The sequence below is a fragment of the Leptidea sinapis genome, chromosome 7, assembly GCF_905404315.1.
Source record: "Leptidea sinapis chromosome 7, ilLepSina1.1, whole genome shotgun sequence".
NCBI classification, from domain to species: domain Eukaryota; kingdom Metazoa; phylum Arthropoda; class Insecta; order Lepidoptera; family Pieridae; genus Leptidea; species Leptidea sinapis.
In genome coordinates, this window is record NC_066271.1 from 16,152,429 (window position 1) to 16,174,666 (window position 22,238).

General features: G+C 52.8%; 1 protein-coding gene across 1 annotated transcript in view; it reads right to left on the reverse strand.

Moving 5' to 3' along the window:
- LOC126965474 (uncharacterized) overlaps positions 1 to 16,512 on the reverse strand; it is a 50,969-nt gene extending 34,457 nt beyond the window's left edge. Inside the window, exon 1 of the mRNA XM_050809104.1 lies at positions 15,977 to 16,512. Within this exon, the coding sequence (XP_050665061.1) occupies positions 15,977 to 16,338 (362 nt within the window). The 5' untranslated portion in view covers positions 16,339 to 16,512. The remainder of the gene's footprint in view (positions 1 to 15,976) is intronic.
- Between the last annotated feature and the right edge of the window lie 5,726 nt (positions 16,513 to 22,238).

Genomic DNA, 22,238 nt, shown 5'->3' on the forward strand with positions numbered 1-22,238 from the left:
AGTAAGAATGAAAGATTGAGTCAAAGATGAAAGGTTGAATTTACTACTAATTAAAAGAAATACTTTACAAAATGTAGAATGCAATGAGCGTCTATACAAAGCAAAAATAAAGCAAGCGGAAAGCTGTGAGCGCGAGGTAAATAAATGTGCAGAATGCGTGGCGCGGGCGATCGCCTCTGGTATTTATGCGACGCGCGGGGCGCAGGCGCGGGAGGCCTAGCTGTGGCGGCGGGCGCAGGGCCCGCGGTGTGCGGCGGGAGCGCGGGCGCGGGGACGCGCACGCGATGCAGCCGGTTCGCAGCTCGCACCACCCGTGACGTAGGCTGTCGTCATAGATCGTACGATGTGGCGTGATGTCGTGTGGTCCAAGAACATAAGCGGCGGTGCGGAAGTAAGTAGCGGATTTGGCCGCTACAAAGTGATTGGTCCGGCTCAAAGTACAGAGAAGCGAGTGTCATCTCCCAAGTGCTGGTTTTAATCCCAACCACAACGATGTTGCTTGTAGTAAGCTTTGGATACTGTGTTATGTTCAAGTCTGCATTAAAGATGGCTATGGCAGACTTGACCGTGCCATTTCCTGCATCAGCACATTGGAAGATACGAACGCCTTTGTGGCATCTCATACTTCTTGCCCCACCCACATAGGGTTCCTGAAGGAGTGCAATGGCCGCTCCACGTTTCTTGGCTTCGATAAGTAATTCATTTGTTGCCAGTTTCTTTCTTTGTAAGTTGGCTTGTAAGATTACGAATCGAGTTTGTTTGCCTGGGGTGCCTTTAGCAATATGCCACAGTGCAACGGGCCAGTTCGTCCCATTTCCTCCTTATTGGGCATTCTGTACTGAAAGCGTTATGTTCTGCATGACCCAGATTTGCCTTTACACAGTTTCGGCAGTTTGGTAACGCTCCTGCTAGCCAGTCTGCACACGTTGTCCTTAGGTGGGGACCACCGCAATGGCTACACAGGTCGATTGTATCCTTACAGTGCCGCTTGCTGTGGCCGTACCCTAGGCACCGCGTACATTGAATGAGTGGGGTTTGATCTTCTACCCGTATTCTTTGGAGATCTATATGCAGATAACCGCTTTCAGTTGCCCTTTGCCAAATGGTCGGCGAGACACTTATTACAATGTGGCGAGTATAAGGATTTCTTGCCTTACGGGAATACTTTATATCTACCCTGTCTTCGTCCTCGCCTAGGTCCTTGAACAGGCGATGGTTTTGGTTCCTAATAGCTTTGAGGACGTCATCGTCGGTATTGGCCATTAGGACTCCTTTGAGGATCAGAAGCGGGTCCTTATTTTTTACCTCTTCAACTGTGAGATTTATCCCTTTACTTTCCAATCTGTCTCTTACTTTCTTTCTTTCCTCTTTTGTTTTGAAACCCAATATAATTTTTCTGTCTTTGGCTTTTCTTACTTTTTCAACCCTGACCCAACCCTCCTTGGCATCTACTGCTTTCCTAACTCTATCGAGGACCTGGTCACCGGTTTCTCCCTCGTCCTTTGAGGTGACCACGACTGAGTGAAGTGTTTTTCTGTGTGAGTGAAGTTTGGCGGTCCCAGCAGCAGTAACGCTTGCATAAGTATTAGATGCTTCTTGCATTTCGCGTTTTTCTATAACAATTTCTGTAAGCTTTTCAATTTGTTTCCTGTTTTCCCTAATTTCTTGCAATATCTGCATACTATGTTGTTCCAATCTCTCAGTCTTGGATGTCTCGTCGCTCTTTGGAGTTCCTCGTGATTCCAGTTTCCCTTCGAGTTCTTTTACCATAAGATATAACTTTTCTATGGCGTCTGTAACTTCGGCCTTAATCTCACTTTTTAAATTGCGACTATTGTTTAAGTGCAATTTGGCTTTTGATAAGTAAGCCTTAGCCTCGGCTGTTTTGTTTTTATACTGAGGTTTTTGCAGTCTTTTTATTTCAGCCGTTGGTGTAGTGGATTTTATTTTACTAGTGGTAGTGGTTAGGTTAGGTTAGGTTAGGTTAGGTTAGGTTAGGTTAGGTTAGGTTAGGTTAGGTTAGGTTAGGTTAGGTTAGGTTAGGTTAGGTTAGGTTAGGTTAGGTTAGGTTAGGTTAGGTTAGGTTAGGTTAGGTAAGGTTAGGTTAGGTTACCGAAAGCATAGGGGCCCGTAGGGCCTATCTGCGGAGTCGGCGTCGGAGAGGCGATACGCCTGAAGTAATGGAGGGCCTTCGAACGGTATATTATGACCGAAAGAGGGCTCTCCAGTCTGCGATCAGGCAGGCTAAAGAGAAGGCCTATAAGGACCTTCTCGATGGCCTGGAGAGGGACCCGTGGGGGCGCCCTTACCATTCAGCTCGAAACAAGCTGAAGGGTGGGGGGGCTCCGCTTACCGAGGTCCTGGAGCCAGCGCTTGTAGAGGAAGTGGTCACGGGACTCTTCCCCACCGCAGTGGACCTGATCCCGCCCAGGAAGCGGGAGGGGGAGGTTGTGGGAGAGGCGACAGGGGAGGTCCAGGGCGTGACAGATGTGGAACTGGGCCTCTGCCTTGATCGCCTCAAGACAAGGAAGAAGGCTCCGGGCCCGGACGGTATCCACGGCCGTGTCCTGGCCCTGGCCTTCCCACATGTTGAGGGGGAACTCCGGGGACTGTTCGACAAATGTCTTAATGTCGGGCGGTTCCCGGAAGTATGGAAGGAGGGACGCCTATGCCTCATCAAAAAGGAGGGTAGGCCAACTGATTCTCCAGCGGCTTACCGACCTATAGTCCTGCTGGATGAGGTTGGGAAGCTGCTGGAATGGATAGTGGCCTCACGCCTAAGTCGCCACCTCTCTGCCGAGGGCCTGGACTTGTCCGAACACCAGTTCGGTTTTAGGAAGGGCCGCTCGACGCTTGACGCCCTCAGTGAGCTGAGGGCTCATGTTGAGAGTGTGGTGGCGGATGGTGAGAGGGCGTTGGCGGTCTCCCTGGACATAGCCAACGCCTTCAACAGTCTCCCATTCGGCGTAATTGCTGAGGCACTCGACTTCTTCGAGGTGCCCTGGTACTTGCGTCGAATAGTGAAGGACTACCTGGTTGGGCGCCGGGTGGCCTACGTGGCGGGAGACGGGAGGATGAGGCGGCGTCCCGTAGAGTGCGGAGTCCCGCAGGGGTCGGTGCTGGGTCCGCTCCTCTGGAACATGGGCTACGACTGGGTGTTGCGAGGTGCGCTTCTACCCAAGATGCGCATCTTCTGCTATGCAGACGATACCCTGGTGGTGGCCCAGGGGGGGTCCTTTGGGGAGGCAGGCTTACTGGCCTCGGTCGGGACCTCCCTTGTTGTTGAGCGGATCAGGCTGTTGGGGCTCAGGGTGGCGTTAAGTAAAACGGACGCCATCCTGTTCCACGGCCCAAGGAGGGGCCCACCTCCTGGCGCTTTCATCGAGGTGAACGGAGTGCGTGTCCTGGTGGCCCCCTGCATGAGGTACCTAGGCCTTGTGCTGGATGGCCGTTGGGGCTTTGAGGCGCACTTCAGGCACCTCGGAGAGAGATTGGTTGGGGCGGCTGGAGCTCTCGCGCGTTTATTACTAAACGCGGGGGGGCCGTCCCAAAGCGTCAGGAGGCTGTATAGCGGGGTCCTGAAGAGCATGGCTCTGTATGGGGCCCCCATCTGGGCAGATGCCTTAAAAAGAAAAGGCAATGGGTCACTCCTCCGCAGGCCGCAGCGAGTGATAGCGAACCGCATAGCCAGGTGCTACCGGACGGTATCATTTGATGCGGCTTGCGTTATTGCGGGCACTCCGCCCTGGGCCTTGGAGGCTCGCATGAGCGCCGCCCTATATCGCCTCAAGGCGGAAATGGGCGGCGAAATTTGGAGGGAGCGCGAGGCGTCAGTAAGGCGCGCGGCTGACGCTGCCATTATGCGGCAGTGGCGGGAGGAACTTGAGTCCTCCCAAGTGGGCGCGCGCACTATAGGCGCCATTCTTCCAGTCCTAAGTGACTGGAAGAAAAGAAGAAAGGGAGAGATTTCCTTCCGCCTGGCACAGGTGTTGTCGGGCCATGGCTGCTTTGGACGATATCTGTGCCGGGTTGTGAGGAAGGAGGTATCGCCTCGGTGTCATCACTGTGATGACACCGAGGAGGATACGGCCGATCACACCCTCCGGAATTGCGCCGCGTTGGAAACGAGGCGTCAAGACCTGAGGACAGTGCTCGGCCAGGACCTCTCGCTGCCTGGCATGGTCAAGAGCATGCTGGACAGCGAGGAGTCCTGGAAGGCGGCTTCCTCCTTCTGCGAGCACGTAATGCTACAGAAGGAGGAAGCCGAAAGAAACAGAGAGAGGGCATCAGTTCCCCTTCAGAGGGCAGCAGGGCGGGGCAGGAGGGGGAGAGGAGTCCAAGAAGACCTCTCAACCCCAGCCCCTAGCAGCCAGTAGAGGGCCACTGATGGCCTCTTCCCCGAGGTTCTCCGGTGAAATGCCCTGCAAAGATCCCGGAGAACCTCTCAAAAAGGGGAAGTCTCTGCTTTCGAGGAGGTTTTAGTGGGTATTACCAAACTTGGCCAACTTCTAGCTACGTCGAAGATGGTCTAAGTGGTTGAGTCCCACACTCCCTGTGCCACATAGTGCACAGGGGTAGTACGTAAATGTATTTCCTCCTCGTAAAAAAAAAAAAAAAAAAAAAAAAGGGTTGGGTTGGGTTGGGTTGGGTTGGGTTAGGTTAGGTTAGGTTAGGTTAGGTTGGTGCGGTCGTAGTGGCAACATCGTTTTCACCTCGCTCCGCGTTCACGACGGCTTTTGGTGTGATTATAGCTTGTATGTATATACTTGCTATATATCAAAAGACGCGCCTTTTTACGGCGAATACAGTGGTGTAATTAGTTTTTCTTTCGAGTGTTCGGTAAATTATCTATCGATCTCAACATCTGAAGTGATAGTGACACATAGTTTGGGTGTGGTTTACTCGCTGGGAGTCGCGGTAACCCCCCTGTTTTTAGTGTTTGTGTGGTGCACCAGGCTCTGGTAGACACGTGAGTGCTTTCAAATTCGAAATCGGACCACTTATACGGCCGTGAGAATTTTTAATTTGAAGTAAATTTTATATGCTTTTACTTCACTGTGTATAAATTTATCAGTTAAGTGTTATATATCGTTGAGATCGCCGTTTTAAGACGAATCCAACGATATATCGTTTGTTAATATCGTACCCATACAAAGGGAAATAGCCATTTCCTTTGTTCCGAGTTGTGGGTGACGCTCCGCAGAGCGTCGCGGTGTCGCTAGTGTCGCGCCCGCGCGAGACTCGCGGCGAGCGCGGCGAGCGCGGCTCGCGCTTCTCTCTGTGACGCCGAGCAGTGACGCCGACAGGTCGAAGACTTAGAGGACACTAGCGTAATAGATATAAGTAGTTATTAAGAACTGTGTGGTTAGATACTCTATTGTAGGTTAGTGCTTAGACATAGTTTAGTTACTAATTAATATTTTCATAGTGTATAAGTTATGTTATAAATTTTTTGTGTGTTTATCTGTTTCCGTTGTTGCTTGTAGTCTGTAAACCTGCAACAATGGACACGGATAGCTTAAATGAGTCGAGTTGCTCTGAATACGGTGCTGGCCGGAAACGGTCGTTTTATAAGCGGTCGAGTAATTCCGACCAAGCCTCGGCTACTGAGACCGAGGAATCCGTGGAGAGGAGGGCCAATAAGGCCAAAAAAAAGGCTGCTGGTCACACAGCAGGGTTGGCTCAGGCCAAACGATTGCTAAAAGAAGGTAGGGAGAAAGAACAAGAAAACGAGTTAGAGAAGAAGCTCAGGAGCCAGGCTTTCCGGAAGCCTGCTGCTGTTGAGCTTGATGCTGAGCCTGGAATCTCAGATGAGATTCTAGGCAAGGACCTAGAGAGGATGGCGGGGTTTGAAATCCTGCAACGTGCGAATAAGCGGTCCCAAAAGATTTTGGACATCGCCTTAAAGTCGGGCAACCTGAAAGGTGGCTACGTGCGCGACCTTAAGATTGCCGCCAAAGATATGGCGGAGATGGTTGAGGTCCTGACGGCAAGGACCGCAGAAGAGGAGTCGCGGCAGCTCCGCGATGAAGCGCGGCGGTTGTCAAACGACAACAATCGCCTGAGAGCGCGGGTCACCGACCTTGAGAATGACCTGAAGGCCATACGCAGGGAGTTCTCGGAACGCAAGGCTGTGGTGGACACAGTGGTGGCGGAGGCTCCATCCTCGGAGGCAGCCATCATCAAGAAGGTGGTCGAAGGTCTGAAGGGTGACCTGACGCGAACCATCGGCGAGATGATGGACGCTAAGCTGGCTGGTATCGAAGACCGGTTGCTGCCGGCACCGGTGGTCCGGCCGCCCCTGGCAGCTGCCACCAGGCAGGTCGAGCGGAGCACTAGAGAGGAAGCTCCCCAGGGCCCCCCTGTCCCAGCGGCAAATCCTCAAGCCGATTCGTGGACCAAGGTGGCGGCGAGGGGAAAAAAGAAGAGGACGCAGCCTGCTCCAACAACGGTCAACACGACGTTGACCGCGCCGGCTAATCCGGCTCCGCAGGCGCAGGCTGGAATCCGCCGGATACGTGCGAATGAGTCCACCAAGCCAGTGGAGCCGGTGAAGTCAGTGAAGCCGACAAAGGGAGATGGGCTGGCAGGATCGCCCAAAGCGAAGGTGAGCCTCAGGCCACCTTCAACTGCAGCGGTGGTCATCACCCTGTCCAAGGATGCGGTAGCGGGGGGCGCAACGTATGCTTGGGCACTCACCGCTGCTAAGCAGCGGGTCAGCTTGGCGGACATAGGGGTGAAGGAGGTCCGCACAAGGAAAACGGCCCTCGGAAGCCGAATCCTTGAAATTGGGGGGCCCGAGCGATCTCAGCAAGCTGATAGGCTTGCTGAGGAAATACGTGGAGCACTAGCAGGGATCGCGACTGTCAACCGGCCTGTGAAATCCGTGGATATACGGATCAGCGGGCTGGAAGACAGCGTGACGCTAGATGACGTGGTGGGGGCCGTTGCTGCCAGGGGGAATGTTCCCCGCGAACATGTGCGTGCGGGGCGTATCTCCATGGGCAGCACGATAGTAAAGTGCCCCACCACAGCAGCAAAGGCGATCATGCAGGATCGCCTTTGTATAGGATGGAGCACCGTACGGGTCACCCTCCTTGAGGCTAGGCCTTTACGGTGCTTCCGGTGCTACGGCATCGGACATGGCAGTGCAACGTGCACTGCAAAGGACCGCAGCGGCCTATGTTGCCGCTGTGGTGGGACAGGGCACCTTGCACAAAGTTGCACCGAGGAGCCAAGGTGCGACGTCTGTGCCGATGCCGGAGCACCCGCAGGACACCGCATGGGGGGGCGGAGGTGCAACCCCCCGCTAATTAAAAGGAACACACCGAGAACGGGGGTGCCGGCCCCCGCCATATCCATGGAACCGAGCGCACCGAGCGCGCCCACCAGTCTGGAGGGTACGGTTGCTCCTCAGGGGGAGCTTGAACAAATGTCGTCGTAATGGACGGTACGACACTGTTTGAGCTCCTTCAGGGGAACCTCAATCACTCGGCTGGGGCACAGGACTTATTCCTGCAGTCAATGGCCGAGTGGGGTGTGGATGTGGCGGTAGCGGCGGAGCCATATAGTCCTCCCGAGAGAAGTAATTGGGCGGCGGACTCTCATGGCTTGGTCGCAATTGTTGCACGGTCAGGGGGTCCGCCCCTGATAGCTCGGGAAAGGGGGGATGGCTTTGTCGTAGCAGACTGGGGCCCTCTAACAGTGGTGGGGGTATATTTTTCCCCTAACAGACCTCTGTGGGAGTTTGAGGGCTTCCTGGGCTGCCTTGGGCCGGCCATCAGGAGGGCCAGGTCCCGCCTCATATTGGTCATGGGGGACTTCAACTGTCGCTCACGCAGTTGGGGCGACACCATGACCGGAGTGCGGGGTGCTCCCTTGGTGGCATGGGCGGCTGAGCTGGGCCTCGTCGTTCTCAACACCGGGGGAGTAGCGACGTGCGTGAGGCCTCAGGGGGCATCGATAGTTGACATTACCCTCGCCTCCCCTGAGGCGTCGTGCAGGGTCACTGCCTGGCGGGTGGTGGAGGATGTGGAGACCCTGTCGGACCATAGGTACATCCGACTGGGGGTCCTCACATCTAGCTGCTGCCCGGCTCCTGGTGTCCCACCGGAGGGGGTGAACTCGGCCTTCCCGAGATGGGTGATTAGTCACCTTGATCGGGAATTGGCCGAGGAGGCGGCGATCATAAGATCGTGGCTCAGGCCCGGAGGCCCAGCTATGACAAATGACGTGGAAGCGCTGGCTCTTGACTTTAAGAGGGCGATGAAGTCCCTCTCAGACTCTTCGATGCCACGTTGGAAGAGGGCCCCGCGCAGGACGGCTGTTTTCTGGTGGTCACAGGAGCTAGCCGTCCTACGCACCGAAAGCATAGGGGCCCGTAGGGCCTATCTGCGGAGTCGGCGTCGGAGAGGCGACACGCCTGAAATGATGGAGGGCCTTCGAACGGTATATTATGACCGAAAGAGGGCTCTCCAGTCTGCGATCAGGCAGGCTAAAGAGAAGGCTTATGAGGACCTTCTCGATGGCCTGGAGAGGGACCCGTGGGGGCGCCCTTACCATTCAGCTCGAAACAAGCTGAAGGGTGGGGGGGCTCCGCTCACGGAGGTCTTGGAGCCAGCGCTTGTAGAGGAAGTGGTCGCGGGGCTCTTCCCTACCGCAGTGGACCTGATCCCGCCCAGGATGCGGGAGCGGGAGGTTATGGAAGAGGCGACAGGGGAGGTCCAGGGCGTGACAGATGTGGAACTGGGCCTCTGCCTTGATCGCCTCAAGACAAGGAAGAAGGCTCCGGGCCCGGACGGTATCCACGGCCGTGTCCTGGCCCTGGCCTTCCCACATGTCGAGGGGGAACTCCGGGGACTGTTCGACAAATGTCTTAATGTCGGGCGGTTCCCGGAAGTATGGAAGGAGGGACGCCTATGCCTCATCAAAAAGGAGGGTAGGCCAAATGATTCTCCAGCGGCTTACCGACCTATAGTCCTGCTGGATGAGGTTGGGAAGCTGCTGGAATGGATAGTGGCCTCACGCCTAAGTCGCCACCTCTCTGCCGAGGGCCCGGACTTGTCCGAACACCAGTTCGGTTTTAGGAAGGGCCGCTCGACGCTTGACGCCCTCACTGAGCTGAGGGCTCATGTTGAGAGTGTGGTGGCGGATGGTGAGAGGGCGTTGGCGGTCTCCCTGGACATAGCCAACGCCTTCAACAGTCTCCCGTTCGGCGTAATTGCTGAGGCACTCGACTTCTTCGAGGTGCCCTGGTACTTGCGCCGAATAGTGAAGGACTACCTGGTTGGGCGCCGGGTGGCCTACGTGGCGGGAGACGGGAGGATGAGGCGGCGTCCCGTAGAGTGCGGAGTCCCGCAGGGGTCGGTGCTGGGTCCGCTCCTCTGGAACATGGGCTACGACTGGGTGTTGCGAGGTGCGCTTCTACCCAAGATGCGCATCTTCTGCTATGCAGACGACACCCTGGTGGTGGCCCAGGGGGGGTCCTTTGGGGAGGCAGGTTTACTGGCCTCGGTCGGGACCTCCCTTGTTGTTGAGCGGATCAGGCTGTTGGGGCTCAGGGTGGCGCTAAGTAAAACGGACGCCATCCTGTTCCACGGCCCAAGGAGGGGCCCACCTCCTGGCGCTTTCATCGAGGTGAACGGAGTGCGTGTCCCGGTGGCCCCCTGCATGAGGTACCTAGGCCTTGTGCTGGATGGCCGTTGGGGCTTTGAGGCGCACTTCAGGCACCTCGGAGAGAGATTGGTTGGGGCGGCTGGAGCTCTCGCGCGTTTATTACCAAACGCGGGGGGGCCGTCCCAAAGCGTCAGGAGGCTGTATAGCGGGGTCCTGAAGAGCATGGCTCTGTATGGGGCCCCCATCTGGGCAGATGCCTTAAAAAGAAAAGGCAATGGGTCACTCCTCCGCAGGCCGCAGCGAGTGATAGCGAACCGCATAGCCAGGTGCTATCGGACGGTATCATTTGATGCGGCTTGCGTTATTGCGGGCACTCCGCCCTGGGCCTTGGAGGCTCGCATGAGCGCCGCCCTATATCGCCTTAAGGCGGAAATGGGCGGCGAAATTTGGAGGGAGCGCGAGGCGTCTATAAGGCGCGCGGCTGACGCTGCCATTATGCGGCAGTGGCGGGAGGAACTTGAGTCCTCCCAAGTGGGCGCGCGCACTATAGGCGCCATACTTCCAGTCCTAAGTGACTGGAAGAAAAGACGAAAGGGGGAGATCTCCTTCCGCCTGGCACAGGTGTTGTCGGGCCATGGCTGCTTTGGACGATATCTGTGCCGGGTTGTGAGGAAGGAGGTATCGCCTCGGTGTCATCACTGTGATGACACCGAGGAGGATACGGCCGATCACACTCTCCGGAATTGCGCCGCGTGGGAAACGAGGCGTCAAGACCTGAGGACAGTGATCGGCCAGGACCTCTCGCTGCCTGGCATGGTCAAGAGCATGCTGGACAGCGAGGAGTCCTGGAAGGCGGCTTCCTCCTTCTGCGAGCACGTAATGCTACAGAAGGAGGAAGCCGAAAGAAACAGAGAGAGGGCATCAGTTGCCCTTCAGAGGGCAGCAGAGCGGGGCAGGAGGGGGAGAGGGGTCCCAGAAGACCTCTCAACCCCAGCCCCTAGCAGCCAGTAGAGGGCCACTGATGGCCTCTTCCCCGAGGTTCTCCGGTGAAATGCCCTGCAAAGATCCCGGAGAACCTCTCAAAAAGGGGAACTCTCTGCTTTCGAGGAGGTTTTAGTGGGTATTACCAAACTTGGCCAACTTCTAGCTACGTAGAAGATGGTCTAAGTGGTTGAGTCCCACACTCCCTGTGCCACATAGTGCACAGGGGTAGTACGTAAATGTATTTCCTCCTCGTAAAAAAAAAAAAAAAAAAAAAAAAAAAAAAAAGGTTAGGTTAGGTTAGGTTAGGTTAGGTTAGGTTAGGTTAGGTTAGGTTAGGTTAGGTTAGGTTAGGTTAGGTTAGGTTTTCTCCGGTGAAATGCCCTGCAAAGATCCCGGAGAACCTCTCAAAAAGGGGAACTCTCTGCTTTCGAGGAGGTTTTAGTGGGTATTACCAAACTTGGCCAACTTCTAGCTACGTAGAAGATGGTCTAAGTGGTTGAGTCCCACACTCCCTGTGCCACATAGTGCACAGGGGTAGTACGTAAATGTATTTCCTCCTCGTTAAAAAAAAAAAAAAAAAAAAAGGTTAGGTTAGGTTAGGTTAGGTTAGGTTAGGTTAGGTTAGGTTAGGTTAGGTTAGGTTAGGTTAGGTTAGGTTAGGTTAGGTTAGGTTAGGTTAGGTTAGGTTAGGTTAGGTTAGGTTAGGTTAGGTTAGGTTAGGTTAGGTTAGGTTAGGTTAGGTTAGGTTAGGTTAGGTTAGGTTAGGTTAGGTTAGGTTAGGTTAGGTTAGGTTAGGTTAGGTTAGGTTAGGTTAGGTTAGGTTAGGTTAGGTTAGGTTAGGTTAGGTTAGGTTAGGTTAGTTTTTTTTTTTTTTTTTTTTTTTTTTTTTTTTTTTTTTTTTTTTTTTTTTTTTTTTTTTTTTTTTTTATTCTAACTAGTGGCCTACCATCCCTGGCAACTTGCGTCCCAGGGCCGAGGAGCTAGTTACGCTACTTCCTCCCTGCCATTGAGCTGCAGGGATTGGGGGTGGGTAATCATTTATTAATAATATTTTATATTTACATTTTCTTACACTTATGACTAAATACACGATTTTAGTGAACATACAATTGAATTTAAAATTATATCTTGTGTGTGTCTCTGTGTTGTATAAGGTCCCTATATAACAATATTATAGGGAACCTTTCTATACATTATTTACAAATTTACTTATTAATAAAAAGAAAACAAAAGACACGTATTATTTACAATTCCTAGACTATTTAATTTTTACTTTTATGTTGCTGCCGTTCCTCGGCAGCACATCGGCTAAAATCCTACGACAAAAAATTTCAAAATTTTTCCGTAAAGGCTTTGAAACCAAGGCTGGTAGTTTGGCCTCCACGACGGCCACCCCACTTTCAATCTCAAGGTCGCATCTCCACCGGCCGAACCTAGGGCATTCGAGCACCAGGTGCATTGCGCTTTCGTCAGTTAGACCGTCGCAAATGCACGCTGGGCTATCCTTTAGTCCGAACCGGTGGAGATACGCCGAGAACCCGCCATGGCCCGTGATGATCTGGGCCATCAACGCGGAGAAAGGCTCCTCCCTAACCAGCTTGTAGGCCGCCGCGACGTCCGGCAGGAACGCTTTTGTGACACTTGCGGTTTGACCCGCGGTGTACCGCTCCTGCCAGACGTCGAGGGTCCTGGCTCTAATTTTGCGGCGGAGAGTTGAAATCGGCACTCCATCGTATGCAGCCCTCAATTTCGAATGGAGCGCCGCGTCCTTCGCCAAGTGATCAGCCCTCTCGTTCCCCTCAATACCTACATGCGCCCGAACCCAGCGGAACCGAATGGTTTTACCCATTTCTCGAGCCCGCCGGATCAAGTTTTTGATTTCGAAGGCTATCGGGTTAAATGATGATCGATCCCTTAGCAGCTCCAGCGACGACCTGGAGTCACTAAGGATCTCGACCTTCATGTCGGGCATCTTCAAGATGTCCTCGATAGCCTTCGAAATTGCGCACATTTCGGCTTGGAAGACAGAGCAATCATTCTCCAATTTGAGTTTTCTTGCTCTGACTTCCAAGCCTCGCCGCCTGTATGAGATGCCGGCTCCAACCCTGCCCTGTATCTTGCTGCCGTCGGTGTAGACCTGCAGGTAACCCTCTCCTTCTCCTGGGTCATCCTGCACCTCTACCACGTCGGTCTCGGCCTGAGTTTCCTCGAGACAACAGAACTCTACCTCAGGAGCGAGGGCTGGATGGGGAGCATCCAGGAAGCTAACCCGCTGTTCAGCCTTCCTGTCTGCCATATCATCAATGTCCTCACCCCTTTTATATCGGTACAATTCTGCCGCCTCTCGGATCCTCAGGTCGAGTGGCAAGATACCTGACAGGATCAGCGCCGCACTCAAACTGGCGGTTTTGTAGGCCCGGCTGATCTTCCGCGCGAACCCTCGCTGAACTGCGTCCAGCAATTTCCGCACTCCGACTTGATCTACGGCTGGGACCCAGACACTTGAAGCGTAAAGTACGATTGGCTCCACAGCGGCGATGTAGATGGTCCTCACCACCTCTGGGTTCAGACCCCAGGTTGTCTTGGCCGCCCTTGACAATTGGCCATAAATGGCCGTTGCCTTTCGGCAAACGTCAATGACGTGCGGCTTAAAAGACAACCTGTGGTCAACAATAAGACCCAGGATTTTGGTTTCTGTGACCATCTTTATACTTTCGCCGCCCATGGTGATCTGAATAGGTGTTATTTTCAGTTTCTTGGTAATCACCATGGCGTTGGTCTTGTGTGGAGCAAATCGCAGCTTGTTGTCCAAGCCCCAGTCGTAGACCCGCCGGAGGACGGAGTTAGCGGTCCGCGCGATAGTCTCCGGAGAGGAGCCCGAGAAGACGAGCACTACGTCGTCGGCGAAGGCTTGTACGCGTAAGCCCTCTTCCTCGAGGGCGCCCAGCAACGGATCTATCAGGAGGTTCCAGAATATGGGCCCCCCAATTGATCCCTGAACGCACCCCTTGGTCGTGGGCCTCACGCACTCGGCGCCCGCGTAACGAATAACGACCTCACGGTCATTGAGGTAGCTGCACACGGTGGAGTACAGATTTCCAGGGCACTTCCTGGCGGCCAGCTGGTGTTTAATAGCTGGCCACCAGGCGCTATCGAATGCCCCCTCTATGTCTAGAGACACCATCAAAACTACCCTCTTTGCCCTGACCTCAGCTCTGATGTGCTCGATCAAGGCAAAGAGGGCATCTTCAGTGCTCCGCTGTGGCATAAAGCCGAATTGGCCCGGGTTAATCGTCGGCAGTACGTGCCACTTTATCCGGCGTACCATCATCTTTTCCAAAGTCTTACCGTGGACTGACAAAAGTCCAATCGGACGGTAAGACTTTGGATGATGGTAGTCGGATTTTCCCGGTTTGGGAAGTGTCACGACTGCCGCACGCTTCCAGGGCCTCGGGAAGTACCCCACAGCGAGGCACCTGTTGGCTATCTCTAGGAAGAGCCGCTCGTCTGCCTCAATGCTTTTAGCACTGATGTCTGGTTAGGTTAGGTTAGGTTAGGTTAGGTTAGGTTAGGTTAGGTTAGGTTAGGTTAGGTTAGGTTAGGTTAGGTTAGGTTAGGTTAGGTTAGGTTAGGTTAGGTTAGGTTAGGTTAGGTTAGGTTAGGTTAGGTTAGGTTAGGTTAGGTTAGGTTAGGTTAGGTTAGGTTAGGTTAGGTTAGGTTAGGTTAGGTTAGGTTAGGTTAGGTTAGGTTAGGTTAGGTTAGGTTAGGTTAGGTTAGGTTAGGTTAGGTTAGGTTAGGTTAGGTTAGGTTAGGTTAGGTTAGGTTAGGTTAGGTTAGGTTAGGTTAGGTTAGGTTAGGTTAGGTTAGGTTAGGTTAGGTTAGGTTAGGTTAGGTTAGGTTAGGTTAGGTTAGGTTAGGTTAGGTTAGGTTAGGTTAGGTTAGGTTAGGTTAGGTTAGGTTAGGTTAGGTTAGGTTAGGTTAGGTTAGGTTAGGTTAGGTTAGGTTAGGTTAGGTTAGGTTAGGTTAGGTTAGGTTAGGTTAGGTTAGGTTAGGTTAGGTTAGGTTAGGTTAGGTTAGGTTAGGTTAGGTTAGGTTAGGTTAGGTTAGGTTAGGTTAGGTTAGGTTAGGTTAGGTTAGGTTAGGTTAGGTTAGGTTAGGTTAGGTTAGGTTAGGTTAGGTTAGGTTAGGTTAGGTTAGGTTAGGTTAGGTTAGGTTAGGTTAGGTTAGGTTAGGTTAGGTTAGGTTAGGTTAGGTTAGGTTAGGTTAGGTTTTTTTTTTTTTTTTTTTTTTTTGCGACTAGTGGCCTACCTCCCTGGCAACTTTCGTTCCAGGGCCGAGGAGCTACTAAGCTACTTCCTCCCTACCATTGAGCTGTAGGGTTTGGGGGTGGTTTATTATTTATTTACAATGTTTATTTACAGTCGCTTACACACTAATATATATTTTCATTACATTTCTTACATGATATTGATCTTATAACTAACAGATTTTACATATATATTTTTTTTTTTTTTTTCCTTTTATTAGCTTTTTAATACTATACAGATTCTTAACACTATCTTAACCTAGGCACACATTCTTACAGACTATTGGTAGTAAAAAGGGCCCTATGCTCAGTCATAGGGAACCGTGCTTTACTTATTTATTGCTAAATTTTTATTCTTATCTATTTCCTACCTTACTATTTATTTACACACATTATATTTTAAGCTTTTTTACATTTATATTGCTGCCGTTCTTCGGCAGCACATCTATCAATATCTTGAGGCAAAATGCCTCAAGTAGTTCTCGTTTTTCTGACAATAATAAGGGGAGGTTGGCCTCCAGTACGGCCACTCCACTCTGGACCTCAAGGTCGTACCTCCACCGACCGAACCTAGGGCATTCGAGCACCAGGTGCATTGCGCTTTCGTCAGTATGACCGTCGCAAATGCACGCTGGGCTATCCTTCAGTCCGAACCGGTGGAGATACGCCGAGAAGCCACCATGACCCGTGATGACTTGGACCATCAGAGCGGAGAAGGGTGCCTCCCGCACCAGCTTGTAAGCCGCCACGACGTCTGGCAGGAACGCCTTTGTGACGCTTGCGGTGTGACCCGCAGTGTAGCGCTCCTGCCAGACGTCGAGGGTCCTGGCTCTTATACCGCGGCGAAGAGTCGAAACCGGTACTCCGTCGTATGCGGCCCTCGATTTCGAATGGAGCGCCGCATCCTTCGCCAAGTGATCAGCCCTCTCGTTCCCCTCAATACCTACATGCGCCCGAACCCAGCGGAACCGAATGGTTTTCCCCAATTCTCGAGCCCGCCGGATCAGGTTTTTGATTTCGAAGGCTATCGGGTTAAATGATGATCGATCCCTTAGCAGCTCCAGCGACGACCTGGAGTCACTAAGGATCTCGACCTTCATGTCGGGCATCTTCAAGATGTCCTCGATAGCCTTCGAAATTGCGCACATCTCGGCCTGGAAGACAGAGCAATAATCCTCTAATTTGAGTTTCCTTGCTCTGACTTCCAGGCCTCGCCGCCTGTATGAAATTCCGGCTCCAACCCTGCCCTGTATCTTGCTGCCGTCGGTGTAGACCTGCAGATAACCCTCTCCTTCTCCTTGGTCATCCTGCACTTCTACCACGGCGGTTTCGGCCTGTGTCTCCTCGAGGCAACAGAATTCTACCTCAGGAGCGAGGGCTGGATGGGGAGCATCCAGGAAGCTAACCCGCTGTTCAGCCTTCCTGTCTGCCATACCATCAATGTCCTCACCCCTTTTATAGCGGTACAATTCTGCCGCCTCTCGGATCCTCAGGTCGAGTGGCAATATACCTGACAGGATCAGCGCCGCACTCAAACTGGCGGTTTTGTAGGTCCGGCTGATCTTGCGCGCGAACCCCCGCTGAACCGCGTCCAGCAGCTTCCGCACTCCGACTTGATCTACGGCTGGGACCCAGACGCTTGAAGCGTATAGTACGATTGGCTCCACAGCGGCGATGTAGATGGTCCTGACCACCTCTGGGTTCAGACCCCAGGTTGTCTTAGCCGCCCTTGATAGTTGGCCATAAATGGCCGTTGCCTTATGGCAAACTTCGGCGACATGTGGCTTAAAAGACAACCTGTGGTCGATAGTAAGACCCAGGATTTTGGTTTCGGTTACCATCTTTATACATTCGCCGCCCATGGTGATCTGAATAGGTGTTAATTTCAGTTTCTTAGTGATCACCATGGCGTTGGTCTTGTGTGGAGCAAATCGCAGCTTGTTGTCCAAGCCCCAGTCGTAGACCCGCCGGAGGACGGAATTAGCGGTCCGCGCGATAGTCTCCGGAGAGGAGCCCGAGAAGACGAGCACTACGTCGTCGGCGAAGGCTTGCACGCGTAGGCCCTCTTCCTCGAGGGCGCCCAGCAATGGATCGATCAGGAGGTTCCAGAATATGGGTCCCCCAATCGATCCCTGAACGCACCCCTTGGTCGTGGGCCTCACGCACTCGGCGCCCGCATAACGAATGGTGATCTCACGATCACTGAGGTAACTGCATACGGCGGAGTACAGGTTCCCGGGGCATTTCCTGGCGGCCAGCTGGTGTTTAATAGCTGGCCACCAGGCGCTATCGAATGCCCCCTCTATGTCTAGAGACACCATTAGGACTACCCTCTTTGCCCTGACCTCAGCTCTGATGTGCTCGATCAAGGCAAAGAGGGCATCCTCAGTGCTTCGCTGTGGCATAAATCCGAATTGAGCCGGATTCAGCGTCGGCAGTACGTGCCACTTTATCCGACGTACCATCATTTTCTCCAAAGTCTTACCGTGGACGGACAAGAGTCCAATCGGACGGTAAGACTTTGGATGATGGTAGTCGGACTTTCCCGGCTTGGGAAGTATCACGACTGCCGCACGCTTCCATGGCTTCGGGAAGTATCCCACAGCGAGGCACCTGTTGGCGATCTCTAGGAAGAGCCGCTCATCTGCCTCAATGCTCTTGGCACTGATGTCTGCAGAGAACGCGTCCGATCCAGGAGCTTTACGAGCACTGAAGCCGTGAACCGCCTCCCTGAGTTCCGCAAGGGTGAAAGGCGGATCGTCCCCTGCGCAAGCTAACTCACACAGAGGGCGGTCCGCCTCCCTCCTTATTGCGGAATGTACGGGACTGTCGTCCTCCAACCTGTCGTCCGGGAAGAACGTAGCTGCAAGGAGCTCTGCACTTTGCTTGGGATCCAGAGTCACTCCGTCCCTCACAAGAAGTTTATCTTCTTGTTTTTTCGAGGTTTGACGGAGGACTCTGTAAATACCGTCCCACAAGCTCTCGCCCGTTTGCGCTGTGCAGTACTCCTTCCAGCTATGGGTCTGAGCCGCTTGTGCGGCAGACTCATACTTTTCCCGGGCATCCAGGTACTGGCGGACGACGAATTCCCTCCTTGTTGGGGCCGCGCAGCGCACGCGATTCTTTTTAGTAATCGCGTCGCGCTTTAGGGCCAGAAGTTCGGAGGTCATCCAAGGTGGTTCATACTTCAGTGTTCGCTTCAACTTTGGGATGGCGGCCTCGCACGCATGACGAACCGCCTCCTGATATTCGAGGACAACGTGTTCGATATCCTCGGGGGCGGTTATGGCCGACACTTTATCCACTCGGATTTGGCGGTTTTGTAACTGTAGGATAAGTTCCTTTCGGAACTTATCCCAGTTTGCCTTTCTTGTGTTGTAAACCCGAGTGGTTGGTGCTGGGCCAGGTGCTTTCGCACGACCTGTGCGAAGGCCTATCCTTAGGGCATTGTGATCGGAACTGACCATGTCTGGGTCCACCCTCCAGGACTCCATCCTTGACAGGATACTTTGGCTGCACACCGTGATGTCGACTCTGCTTGTGCAGAGCCGACCTTCCCGAACCACCTGAAATGTGGGTTCGGTCCCAGTGTTTAGGATGTGCAGCTCGTTGTCATCAAAGTACCCTGCCAATTCGGTTCCCCGGTGGTCCTCGAGCGTGCTACCCCACCAGGGGCTCCACGCATTAAAGTCACCTCCGATCACAACACTCAAGGTTCCCAATTTGGATCGGACGCTGGATAGACGTTCCAGGTATGGGTCCAGGGGCTTATCCCCTTCCAAGTAGGCGGATACTATCCCAAGTGTCCAGTCGGAGAACTCAATGGTGATTGCCACTATGTTCTCCGACTGGAGGCTCGGGTCACACCTAACCTGGAGGTCTTTATCAAAGACCGCTATTGCGGCCTTTGCGGGATTGATTCTACTTGTCCCCTGGTCCATCTGATAGACGCGGACCCCCGGATACCGCTTCAAGGCACCTTGATTACTTGTGTAGGGTTCCTGCAGCATTGCCAGGCTCACCTTCTGGCTGACAGCTTCAGCCATCAGCTCATCGGTTGCCAATCGCTTCCGCTGCAGGTTAACCTGTATCATATGCCTTGAAGCAGCATCCCCGAGCCCACGACCGACTGGAAACACAACCGCGGTGCCCTTAGCAGTAACACACGCCAAGGCGGGCAATGGCATCCCATTTCCGCCTCACCGGACAGTCGCTGCTAAACGCACCGTGGTCGGTCTTATCCAGCTTTGCGTGTCTGCAGTTGACGCAGCTGGGCGGCTCCCCCGTGACATAATCGGGGCATTCGGACCTTACGTGTGGCCCCCCGCAGTGGCTGCAAAGGTCCGAAGACTCTTTGCAGTGACGCCGACCGTGTCCGAATGCTAAGCATTTCGAGCACTGTATGACGGGCGAGAAGTCCTCCACTTTAGACCGCTTAAGGTCCAGGTGGACAGATCCCTCGTCCGTCATACGGCGCCAGAGCGGAGGGGCCACACGCAGGACAACATGAGTGAGGTGCGGGTTGCGGCACCTACGGCGAAAGCATGTTTCTACCGTTTCGTGGTCTTTTTGGAGGCCTGTAAAGAGCTCCCGATTCTGTGCTCTTAGGGCTCCGATGACCTCCTCGTCCTTGAGGCAAGCGAGTACGTCCCTGATGATTACCATCGGGTTCTTACCCTTTGCCTCTTGAACTTGGAGGCCAGAGTTGGCCCCAAGCCGGGTCTTTACAGCCTCCACCTCACTTTTGGTGCCGCAAGTGAGCACCACCTTCTTATTGCGCACTTTGCGGACGCTGTCCACCTTGGCGCCGGTTTTAGTGGCGTCAACGGCCACTCTTATTTTGGCGACAACGTTGTCGCTCGAATCCTCGGGCGACTTGCTTGTCACCACTATTGAGTGGCCGGACTTTGCAGGCGCCTTGGCGGCCATTGCCGCATATGAAGGTGGCACTTGAGCCTGTGTAGGCTCCTCCCGGAGCTTCGTTGTTTTGGCCCCCAGAGCTCGCACCTCAACAAGCATGTTTGTTGCCTCCTCACGCATTGATTTTAATTCTCCCAGCAGGGAGCCCAGGTCCGCTGCGGGTGGAGAGGGGAACAGTTTGACCTGCTGGATAAGGTCAAATTCGACTATTTTGCGGAGTGCCTCCAGCTCCTTTCGCAACTCCGCAGTCTGTCCACTCACGTCCGCCCTCTCCAGCCGCTGCGTAAGAAGCATGACCTGCTCCGTGTGGCTGGACTCCCTCCTCGAGATGTCTTCTGCGTGGCGTCTCTTCATGTTTGCGACCTCTAATTGGAGGTCACGCCGCGCACTATTAACTTGGAGTGTGGCCTCATACAGGAAGTTGAGGCCCTCCACCACAGTAGCCTTAATGGACCCTTTCAGGTTGCCTGACTTCTCCAGCTCTTCCTTGGCCCGCTGGTACACGCGATTGGCATCCTTTAGGAGGGTTGCCGTCGGGCTCTCGGGCTCCCCGGCGCTGACGGATCTTGCTCCGGATGGCGGGGTATGGTAATCCGCCTCCCACTGGAGTGTTTGCGCCAGGGTGGCACTGCCAGGCTTGCTGCCCGAGCCCGCACCGAATTCGCTTCCAGTGAAGGAACCCTCCTCCGCGTCGGTCTTTCGGCTTACTGATGTACGAGGCCTTCCGGGGTCAGAAGATGGTCGTTTTGTGGCCATCGCTGTTGCCACCGACCCCTTATTACTAGTTCTGAAAGGGCGAGATGTCTTGTCGGAAGACGCTGACATTTTTTTTTTTTTTTTTTTTTTTTAGAACGGCAGCAGATAAGTAGCAAATATATAAAATTAAATCGAAACAATACAAACAAGCAAAAAAGAAATATATACAGCGGAGATGTTAAAATTAAGGTATCAATCTAATGTAGTTCGGAAAACCAGGAGTTTTGGGGATTTTTTTAAGATTTAAAGGGAAGGGGAGGTCGGAGAGAAAATTTGTCAGGGCCAAACTGTTCCTTTCGGGAAGACAAACAGTTTGAGCCCAAACTCGGGGGGTCTGGGATGAAGGGGACAGAAGTTAGACCCTGAGGGGGTGAGGTCAAAAAATTTCGGGGGGGGGGGGAAGGTTTCGGGAGTCGGCCTATGAGAGAGTTTAGGGGATTTTTCAGATTTTGGGGGAGGGGGAGGTCGGGGGGGATATCTGGTGGGGCCAAACTGCTCCTTTCAAGAAGACAGACAGTTTGAGCCCAATCTCGGGGGGTCTAAGATATGCGGGGCAAAAGTTAGACCCTGAGGGGGTGAGGTCGAAAATTTCGGGGGGGGGGGGGGAAATGTCGGGAGTCGACCTATGGAGTGTTTATGGGATTATTTGGGATTTTGGTGGGGGGGGAGATTGGAGGGGGAATCTGCCGGTGCCAGTCTGTTCCCCTTGAGAAGAGGAACAGTTTAAGCCCAAGCTCGGGGGGTCTAACTAAGGGGACTTCAAAGTTATCCTGGTTTCCAAATTTTTCGTCAGTCTGTCCGTATGAATATTATGCCTAAGTTTAATTAAATTTTTAATATTATTTAATTCAAGTATGCGGAACACCCTTAGCCGCTTTTGTACAAATCTTCTATATTATGAAAACAGAAAACAGAAACATAAACATTTCATAGACTAACCGTAAACATTTTCTATAATTTTTGGAGCTTAATTTATGTCTCTTACGGTTGACTAAAAATTTTGAAATTAATGTGCTATGGAAGGTGAAAGCTTAATTAATCTATTTTAATTATAAAAATTTGATAATTTATTAGGGTTGGGGCCCGAGGGTTGTACCAAGTTAACCCTTCCTAATATGTTAAATTTTGAGTTTAAAAATGAGATTTTAGGAAATAAGCTACGTATTTTGGAAATTTAAAAATTGATTATATATAATAAGAGGGTTGTCCAGAAGGGACTTATTTTAATTTTTGGAAAAACCAGCGGAATTAAGCGTTGGAAGAAGTTACCAACTTAATTTTGCCGTTATTAACGGTAAAGGTTAACTTGGTAATTTGTACAATACCTTAACTAAAAATATAAAAAATTTCAAAAAATTACTGGATGTGTGGTGTAATGGTGTCTTCGTTTTCCCGGCTTTTCACTTGTACAGCTGCAGGGGTCCTGGAATTAGGGTCTTTGCAAATATAGCCTTTTGCAAGACTGCCGCAGAGGGCTCCCTGGTTATCACGGCCTGCACTTGTGATATGTCGTTATGTTGGGCTCGTTGAGGACTATCCAACGAGCAACTACTCGATGTTCTGCAACGCAGGATCACCAACCTCGTGGCACGCCCTGATGCACTATTTCCCGGATTATTCCTTTTCCCGCTGATGGAAAATTCCGATCTTGGGGTCA